Here is a 10647-nt window from a genome sequence, read left to right as displayed (position 1 = left end):
TGAGTTACCTACTAAGTCATGGAGGATTTTTCTAAGGAAAAAAAGTCTCATTTCTCTGTACAAAATAGTTTTATCACTAGTTTACTGTCCACTGTCGCTTAAAGCATTTTATATTTGGCTATTTAGCTGAATTTATTCGTAAGCTTTTTAACTCTCAGATTTTATTTATATATTTATTTTTGAGCGTTAAATTCGCAATAACTTAGTTACTAACACTATAAGCTGACTGTTTTCCAATTTGATTTGCAAAAACTTCAACATCAAAAATATTAAAACACAGGGAACCATAGGATACATGATAAGCCCTGATATCTGTAAGGTTGAAATTTTGAACAATAAACATGAAAGTGTGGAGTTGACTGATAGAATTTCGTGGCTCGAATAGTTGTAAAAATACTTTAAGACTACCTAAAAAGCTTTCATTTTAGAAAAAAAACTTCTCTGGGTAGTAAGAGGAAAAGATTTTATTTTTTTACTTTTTATTGTACTTGGAGATAAACTGGCAGTGGTATTAATTAACGAAAATTAGGGGTAGGAGGTTAAAATATGCTTTTTCAAAATCTAGGGGAAAGGAACATGTCCCTAACACCCAATTGAAGCCACCGTAAACTGTTTGTTCTAATTAAATTATTTTACTTTTTTTAGTCTTTGGTAAATCATTTAGGACAGAAAGTAAATATTTTCGTACTCTTATTCCAAGAATTTACAATCAATAACGCTAGTAAAAAAATCATAACAAGACTATGCCTGCCTCTCCTTCAAGCAACCAAACGCTGGTTGGCGTCGACAATTTTTCCGTTTGAAACACTAGCGTCATCTTTCAATGTTACAAGTAGCCTTTTGTTACAGACAACGATTTTGACTAAGGAAGGTCAAAGCACTGCTGAGTCTTTGATATTAGTTTTTTTTAATATATATAGACTTTTAATCCTGGATTTTTTATTTCTAATGTTTCTACACTTTGTAACTGTGAATCTTTATCAAACAGTTCATGGTGACAAACTGTAATATGAACCGACTCGGCCCAATATTAACCGAAACTCTTAAAATAAATTTGATAGGAATTATCAAATCAAAAGAATTGGCTTTTACGCTAATTCCAAATATATAAAATTTATTAAGTTTAATGTTACGCATCAAAAGCTACGATACTGATAAAATATGCCTACTTTTCGAAAAAGAAGGGAAATACCCCATAAAAAGACAGGCAATCTTAATAGAAATCACACCATCAAATTCAGCATATCAGAGAACCATAACCCTATCTATAAAATGTTTCAAACCCTATCTACAAAATGTGGAATTTATATTTGTTACAAGAAAAAGGATCATGGTTGTGTATTTTTTTTCCAGGGATTATCGTGTCGAACTAATGGTCCTACAAGATTGGGTGAGGGATTATTTAAACGGAAATTAGATGTTCTAGTGCTCTTTTTAAGTAGCCAAGAGTGATAAGTTGGAATAAAATCCGACTTTCCAAAAAACTGCTTTTTTGGCACTTATTATTCTGTTTGTGACATCATGCAATTGTCTTGACTCAACTGTGTGCCACGAGAAAGTGGTGTTTTGTGGCGCTAAACTACGATTCTCCCGCGAAGAGGACTAAGTTTCTATCGACTGAAAATTCTTAGATGCCAATCGACTTAAAAGTATTGAAATTCTAAACAACAGTTGCAAAACTTTTTATTAATTTGATGATGAGAGCTGGAAATTAATCTGAACTAAGTGGAAAAAATTCAGTAAATTGGCCCATAGGGTGGGGGAGGGATCCCCTGAAGGTGATCCCTTCACCTTCATGAAACATGAAACAAGGGTATAGGGAGGGCAGATAAATAACTATTAGAATTTGGTTGTAAGGTGAAATAAATACTAGAATGTGATTGTAAAGTGGAATACTTCACCCGTAGACTTTGAAATTAAGGTGTTAGAACGTGAAAATAATAAATAATAGACGATGAAAAAAAAAATTGAAGGTGATCAGAAGAAAGATAAATAAATATTACAATTTGATTGGAAAGTGGCATAATTCACCTTTACAATCTCAAATAATGGTGTTTAGAAAGGGAAAACAGAGCGCTAGAAGGGGAAATAGATATAGCCTGGAAGTGCAATAGGGGGGTTGGGGGCCAACCATCCTGTGCTTTCATATACCGTTCCTGTTTACATTTCCCAGATTTCTCCAGGTACCCATTTAGAGCTGGGTCGACTCTGGCTGAGCTTACAGAGTCACCCTACTGACCCCCGTCCCAAACCAAATAACTGGCTACGCCTGGGATCGAACCCGTGGCCCATTGACAAAGAATTATCAGACCAGCGTGCCAACCACTTAGCCAGACGGACTATTGCCCTTTAAGAGACCAAAAAGTTGTGCTACTGATAAGTGATGTTTTCTGCCATTTCGTTGCATCAAACTACGATTTTATCCCAAGGAGGTTCAAGTGAAAATTGTCAATTGAAAATTGTGAGATAGCCAATCGATTCACAACTATCAAAAACTATATTCAGCTTCCTAGTTACAGAGAAAGTAATGACCACCGGTAGTGGATTCGTTCCTAAAAAGTAACGTGTTCCATACATGACAAATGATTTAAAATACATACTTCTAATCAACAAATCTCCATAATCAAGGAATGAATTCAACAGTATCAACTATAACAGAAAAATATTTAAGAAGATAAACTGGCAACGGCTTTTTTAGCAGCTTCATCCAAATTTGTAGCTGTTAGAATCGGCAAGCCAGATTCGCTGAGAACTTTCTTTGCTTCGTCCACATTAGTGCCTACAAAAACAATAATAATGATGAATATTAGATGGTGAAAGAAGGGTTATCGGGAGGACAGATAAATACACGTTTGAGGTCGGTTGTAAGGTGACATAAATAAATACTAGAATGTGATTGTAAAGTGGCATACTTCACCTGTAGAATTTCAAAATTAAGGTGTTAGAACGTGAAAATAATAAATAATAGACGATGAAAAAAAAAATTGAAAATGATCAGAAGAAAGATAAATAAATATTACAATTTGATTGGAAAGTGGCATAATTCACCTTTACAATCTCAAATAATGGTGTTTAGAAAGGGAAAACAGAGCGCTAGAAGGGGAAATAGATATATATCAAAAGGTAATTTTAGGTGATACAAATCATCTTTATTCAAAGATGATTGTCAATCTGACAAAAATTATACAGAAAAAACAAAAAATGGCAGTTTTAGTAGGAGAAATTTGAAAAAAAAATTAACAGTATGAAAAGAAAAAAGTAGAATAATCTTAATCTCCAAAAAGTATCTGTGTTAAGTAAAAGATTAATCCAATAATAGAATGAACCTTTGTTGATAATAAACAAAGAATTTAATGAAGCTATGCCTTACATGATCGTTTAAAATCAAGGAAAAAACAGACAAAGATCAATAGAACACCCCTAAAAGAGCTGAATGCAAGTCAGGTCATGAGTAATATGTGCAAGTACAAATCATAAGGATATGGCATCCCAAACAAGCGAATATTCCACTGAATAGTTTACATGATTTTCGTGGTAAATAAGCGTGCGTACCAATCAAAAAAAATATTACATCCCTTATACGAGAATATTCCCTTTAACAAAAACACAAATAGTATTAAAAGAGTATAGTATTAAAGTAGTATTAAAATAGTATTAAAAGAGTATTTAAATTAAAACAGCTAAACGAACATTTGTTATCAATTAGAGCTAATCATATTCCACCTGTCATGGCTATATCCAGGTCAGGGGGGGGGGGGGGTACCAGATTCGACCCCTCCGAATTTTTTTCTGAGTCGTAAAAACGCAAGAAAATGCATATAAACAAATTTTCAATGATTTTTTTAACCACCCCTACCCCGCAAAAAAAAAATCCTGTCCATTTGTCTATCCGGATTTCGCGATTTAATAGATCAAATACCAAAAAAAAACTATATAGGTAGACTTGAAAAAGAACCCTACCTAATTGTGATTCAATTCCAGCAGGCTTTACCAATAGGCAAATTTTATATAATTCTGAAAAGGGAGCGCGTGGAGTGTTCAAGATACGACAAGTTGCCTTCCAATCACTTTCGGTCTTCAACAATATATATATATATATATATATATATATATATATATATATATATATATATATATATATATATATATATATATATATATATATATATATATATATATATATATATATAGTGAAAAGTAGCAAATCCACGAGGAATTAAATAAAGTAAACCACAGCACAAAATGAAACAAGTTATATAAAATACACCCACAGTTAACATAACGTACATTAAAAAAAAATATTTTACCTTCTAATCGAACAACCAGTGGCACTTTTAAGTTTATGTTCTTAGATGCGTTGACAATTCCATTAGCGATGGTGGCACAATTGACAATACCCCCAAAGACGTTGACCAGCAAAGCCTTTACGTTCTTATCTGGAAAAAAATACATTAATCATAGACAGAGAGAAGGTTGGAAACGTTATATATCGTAATGCAAAATTTCAAATAGCTGACTAAAGTGTTCCTTGCCGTCAATAAAATAAATAAAATTTGGAAAAATAAAACATGTCAGTTATAGCTCGGAATCTTGGATAAATAATTGACCCAAAAATGAACGGTTTTCCCAATGAACATGGTTTTTCAATTTATAAGGAGAAATGACATTGAAAACAGGATTTGGCCTCTGTAATAATTTGCTGTCTGTTAACTTTCTTGTCAACAAACAACAAAGTGAGATAAACTCAAAAAAAAAAAAAAAAAAAAAAAAAACTCAAACGAGACTGCGGCCAGTAGAGAGAAAAGAGATGAAAGACTAAAATAACCCGAACATTTCGCCTGTATCTAAACTAGGCGTCCTCAGCACACGATAAAAAAACAAAGAAGAAAAAACACTAGACTAAAAACAAATAAAGCTAATAATAATAAATACAATTGTCGCTACTAATCCACGTAGGGAAAAGATGCTATTATTGCTTTGATGTTCTCATTGAAGTAACTCTAATAGCTTATTTTCCCTACGTGGATCAGTAGCGAAATATCCGCGTTATTTTAGTATTTCATCTCTTTTCTCTCTACTGGCCGCAGTCTCTTTTGGGTTTTTTTTTTTGTTGAGTTTATCCCTCTTTGTTGTTTGTTGTCATGTCTGGCCACTTCGGCTTAAGAACTTTCATACCTTTCTTGTGTCTATTAGCTGTCTGATGGCGAATCGCATCGTGATACCTGATCATATGACGTCTTATTATCTATGAACAGTAAACAAAATATGCAAACCACAGATAAACACAAGATTGGAAACATTAAAAACATCAAATAAGAAGAATAATAGGGAATTCTTTTCGTAAGACATTGGAATTCTAATTTGAATGAATATTTCAGCTCTATGTCCAGGGACCGTCCTCAGCAAAACATAAATATATAAAAGAAAAAAGACTTACAACAACATTCAACCAATAAAACTAAAATGAAAAATTTAAAACAATCAGAGCATCCTTACTTCAGCGAAGTTTAACCAGGACTGATAAATAAAGTGAGGTGAAACAAGGCAATTCATTGAAATGAGAGAAAAATAAGTAAAAACACGTTTTCATTGCTGATCTTGCCTTTTTTGGCAGCTAATCTCTTTTTGTAGCTGGTTCTGTATTAATGTCTGCTGGTTTTTATACGAATTTTGTACGATCGTTTTTAGTTAAATTTGTGTATAGAGCATTTAATCAATATTCCCCAAGTCCAAAGTCCAAGTCCAAATGAAATAGGTCTATTTGTGACAGGTTCAGTGTTAATATCTATTGGTCTTTTATAATATTTGGCAAGGTCATTTTTAATTAAATTTGTGTATAGAGCATTCAGTGAATATTCTCCTAGATCCCTATTTAACGAAATATTATTATTAATCTGAAGTCTGATTTCAATTGCTTCTTGAACTACTTGCTTTATGCCTAGATCATTGCTAATAATGGCGGATTCTTTGAAAAGTATTTTGTGGCTAGGATTTTCAAAAACATGACTGCTTAATGCAGAATCAAAAGAAAAATTGACAAAATTATAATTTAGAGCTTTGGTGATATCATCTTTATGTTGTTGTATGCGTTTCTCTTAATTCTGATGAGTTCTACCAACATATTATTTGCCACAGTCACATGTTATTTAATAGACCCCTGTTATTTATGATTTTGGAATTATTAGTAGATACCACATACGGATTATTTTGTGTGCAAACCTTTTTTTAGATTCGTAGTGATTTTTGGGATGTATGAGAGGCAACTTATATTTGAAGGCTTATCAGCATTCTCACATGGTAAACTACCATTTATTTTATGGAAGTGTCTTTTCAGTCTACGGTTAATTGTAATATTAATAAGTAGAATAGGAAACCCATTTCCAAAAAGTAGTTCAGTTGTGATGTGGGAATCAGAACAAATATATAGGGCACGATCGACGAGAGAGATTACGACAGCATTTTTAACCTGTATGGGGTGGTTTGATTTAAAATGCAGATATCTATTGTTTTGTGTTGGTTTTCTGTAAATCGTAAAATTGAATTAAATATGGTATTTACAAATAATTCCAAAATCATAAATTTCCAAAAATGTGGCAAAGATAAAATCCCAGTTACCCGCCAAAGAATGGGTCTATGCGGTTTCCCGCCGAAAAATCCTCTTCCTCCCCTATTACCCCAGTTAATTCCGAGTGTTCATTAGATGAGAAATTGAAAGTTCTACTCATCTGTTTAAATCAGAGGCAATACTATAGCGATGCCATAAAAGCATTGATTTTTTTTCAAAAGGCACTTCATATGGAAGGGGAAGGGGTCGTATAAATGCGATTTATTGCTGTTAAAGTGGTTGCACCAATACTTGCAAATTGGTTAGTAGCTTTCCGTTTTTTCAATTTTCTGTTTGAAAATTCAAAAATTGGATCGTGAGTAAAATTTTGGACAAGATTTGATTACTTAATGAAAATTTTCGATGAACAGGTGTTTATTTATCAAGTCCTCAATAATAACTTCACTAAAGTAATTCTGGTGGACTAAAAACGGGTATTATTGTTTATATGGATATAAATTCTCTACGACTTGGTCTTCTGCAAGACTGAAGCCATCACGACCTCCACTATAGTGTTCTCTGATGTTGAAATACATTGGAGACGTACGATAAAATACAATTAAACATTTTATATACAAAAAGAGGAAAATTAACATTTAGAATCGGCGAAAACAAAGCTCATGGCAGTACTTGTCATCCCACCTCCATCCCCCAAGACTTTCCGAGCAAGGCCCATTATACCCTGTTTTGCCTTTTCGCTTCTGTGCCGGTAGGCATGTGAATGCAATATTTATTGCATCCGTATGTAGTGAAACAGAATAGCATTGGTAGCAGTGAGAGCGATACTATTATCACCACCCCCCCAGTACCAATAATAAAGGTATAGACTAGAAATATTCCCAGGAATCAAGGGGGATTAGTTCACCCCTGCCCCTCCTTCCCCAATATTCATTTTACATTTTTATGAAGTTTCAATGGCAGTTAGAACATTTTTGCATTGAAATATAATTTGTGAGGCACCTGTTCTTAACAATTTCTGAGGTTGAGGAGTATTTACACATCACTTCATACACTTCTTAAGAAATATGAGGCAATTCAATTTAGTTAAATAAAGCTTTAAAACAAATATAAGAAACATTTTATGAAATGAAAAGGGAGGTATCTCCCCGCAGCATCCTTATCCAGGCCTAGTCTAAAGGAAGAGAGATGATGGATTAACTCCTATGCCCCCTAGACCCTTTCTTATATTTATCTGAGGGCTCGTGAAAAGTAAGACAATTTGGGCATTGAAATGTGCTCTTTTAGACATCTGCCCCCCAAGCCTACACAATGAACCAACGCCACCCCTACCTAATGAGCAATTATGCAAGACAATCCAACATCACCAAACATAGATGCAAGAAAATCATTTGAATCCACCGAGTTAAATCTAGCATTAAGATAATTGCCCACATTAACAATTTGTCTTGTAAAGCCTATATTGCCCAGGATTGAGGCCAACCAGCATCTGTCCTAAAACTGTTTTTAGTATCTGTTCCTTTTGTTACCCCCTAAGGACATCTGATTGACATTTTCAAGTACCTATTTTGTACCTGCTCTTGGATGTCCAATTCTGCGTGTGAGGAAATTTTCCATGAGGAGAAATTTTCCGGGGGGAAAACACCGGCTCCCAAAACATACACTTCCCCCAGTCTCACCTTTCCCAGCGTTGACGCCCCTGGATCTAGAACTTGTAAGGTGTGTCATTTGTCAGACCAAAATCCTACAACTGAAATGGAATGGAAATATATAGTAAAGGGTAATTAAATATATTTTATCTTCTACTATCTTATTCTTATTTCAAATGTCCCTTTTTAAATTTTTGCTTATGTTATAGGTCTTTTGATGAGGGTCATTTTGCTTACAATATTTTTCTGCTTCATTGTGTTTCAGCCATTTATGATTCAAGCTAGGATACTATGCAGTAGATTTCAAACAAACCTGAGGCAAGAAATTTACCTGAAAAAATTCCAAATTACCAAGAAAAAAAAAGAAATTACCTGAAGTGAGAATTTGAAAGGCCTGTTGAACTTGCTGTTCTTGAACTGTACCGCCAACATCTAAAAAGTTGGCTGGCTCACCGCCGTATAATTTAATTATATCCATGGTCGCCATTGCCAATCCTGCTCCATTCACTGAAATTTGAATAATAAGCCAACATTCCCGGGTAATAAAAGATATAAAATTTATTGACGAAGATTCATCGTTGAAAAAGAACCATTTTTAAATTGGTTGAAAAATATTTGCCTCTATTATAATAATTATTAAAATTACTCATTAACAAGACTTTTCTGACCCCCAAATCAACCTCAGATGAGGTCAATACCACATGTGGATAAATTTGGAATAGGGCCCCCATTTCACCACCGTTATCAATAACTACAAATTTTTCGGGATGTAATTGAAAAGCTTCTAGGAAAAGAAACAAAACACCTCGGTTGATTCTTAAAGAAACACCATTTTTAAGCTTTGGTGCATAAACATTTATATATACAAAAATAACTAAAATAAAAACAAACAAAACACCTCGGTTGATTCTTAAAGAAACACCATTTTTAAGCTTTGGTGCATAAACATTTATGTATACAAAAATAACTAAAATAAAAACAAACAAAACACCTCGGTTGATTCTTAAAGAAACACCATTTTTAAGCTTTGGTGCATAAACATTTATGTATACAAAAATAACTAAAATAAAAACAAACAAAACACCTCGGTTGATTCTTAAAGAAATACCATTTTTAAGCTTTGGTGCATAAAAATTTATGTATACAAAAATAACTAAAATAAAAACAAACAAAACACCTCGGTTGATTCTTAAAGAAACACCATTTTTAAGCTTTGGTGCATAAACATTTATGTATACAAAAATAACTAAAATAAAAACAAACAAAACACCTCGGTTGATTCTTAAAGAAACACCATTTTTAAGCTTTGGTGCATAAACATTTATGTATACAAAAATAACTAAAATAAAAACAAACAAAACACCTCGGTTGATTCTTAAAGAAACACCATTTTTAAGCTTTGGTGCATAAACATTTATGTATACAAAAATAACTAAAATAAAAACAAACAAAACACCTCGGTTGATTCTTAAAGAAACACCATTTTTAAAGCTTTGGTGCATAAACATTTATATATACAAAAATAACTATTATGATCATCAAACTGAATGTAGATTAAGTCAGCGCCATATATAAATTAGTTTGGAATAGTCCGCTTTTGTTCAATGTCATAAATAGTAGTTCTTTTTATAAGCTATAAAACTTTACTAGAAAAACAGAGAAGAAAATTAATTTATCGTTAAAGAAATACTGAATGTGTTTTGTCTTTTTTCGATTATAGAGTTGGCCCTGGATGACAGTGGCACATATGGATTCTCTAATTAATGACAGTGGCAAGTTTTGCTTATCAAATTAACTTTATCGGAAAAACAGAGAAGTAAATTAATTTATCATTAAAGAAATACTGTTTAAAAATAAGTTTCTATCAATAACGAGTCTTTTTCGATTATCGAATTGGCCCTGGATGACAGTGGCACATATGGATTCTCTAATTAATGACAGTGGCAAGTTTTGTTTATCAAATTAACTTTATTGGAAAAACAGAGAAGTAAATTGTATCATTAAAGAAATACTGTTTAAAAATAAGTTTCTATCAATAACGAGTCTTTTTCGATTATCGAATTGGCCCTGGATGACAGTGGCACATATGGATTCTCTAATTAATGACAGTGGCAAGTTTTGTTTATCAAATTAACTTTATTGGAAAAACAGAGAAGTAAATTAATTTATCATTAAAGAAATACTGTTTAAAAATAAGTTTCTATCAATAACGAGTCTTTTTCGATTATCGAATTGACCCTGGATGACAGTGCCACACACGGACAAGCTTAGAATAGTCCTTACTTTCAACGCTATCATTAATAACTAACAAAATTTTTACGGTAAATTTGACGCTTAACGAAACACCGTTTAAAATTTCGGAACACCGTTTAAAAATAAGAAACACCGTAACACCATCGTTAAACACCATTTTCTAAGGCTTGGTGGGATCTGTAT

General features: G+C 32.8%; 1 protein-coding gene across 1 annotated transcript in view; it reads right to left on the bottom strand.

Moving 5' to 3' along the window:
* Positions 1-2586: 2586 nt before the first annotated feature.
* The window catches only part of LOC136032328 (succinate--CoA ligase [GDP-forming] subunit beta, mitochondrial-like), a 35444-nt gene continuing 27383 nt past the window's right edge, over positions 2587-10647 (bottom strand). The window contains exons 7-9 of the mRNA XM_065712638.1: positions 8584-8718; positions 4308-4436; positions 2587-2779 (exon numbers count right to left, since the gene is read on the bottom strand). Of these exons, the coding sequence (XP_065568710.1) occupies positions 2667-2779; positions 4308-4436; positions 8584-8718 (377 nt within the window). The 3' untranslated portion in view covers positions 2587-2666. The remainder of the gene's footprint in view (positions 2780-4307; positions 4437-8583; positions 8719-10647) is intronic.

The sequence above is a fragment of the Artemia franciscana genome, chromosome 10 (genome assembly GCF_032884065.1).
Source record: "Artemia franciscana chromosome 10, ASM3288406v1, whole genome shotgun sequence".
NCBI lineage: Eukaryota > Metazoa > Arthropoda > Branchiopoda > Anostraca > Artemiidae > Artemia > Artemia franciscana.
The sequence above is the reverse complement of the archived record's forward strand: the minus strand, read 5'-3'. Positions and strand labels throughout refer to the sequence as shown.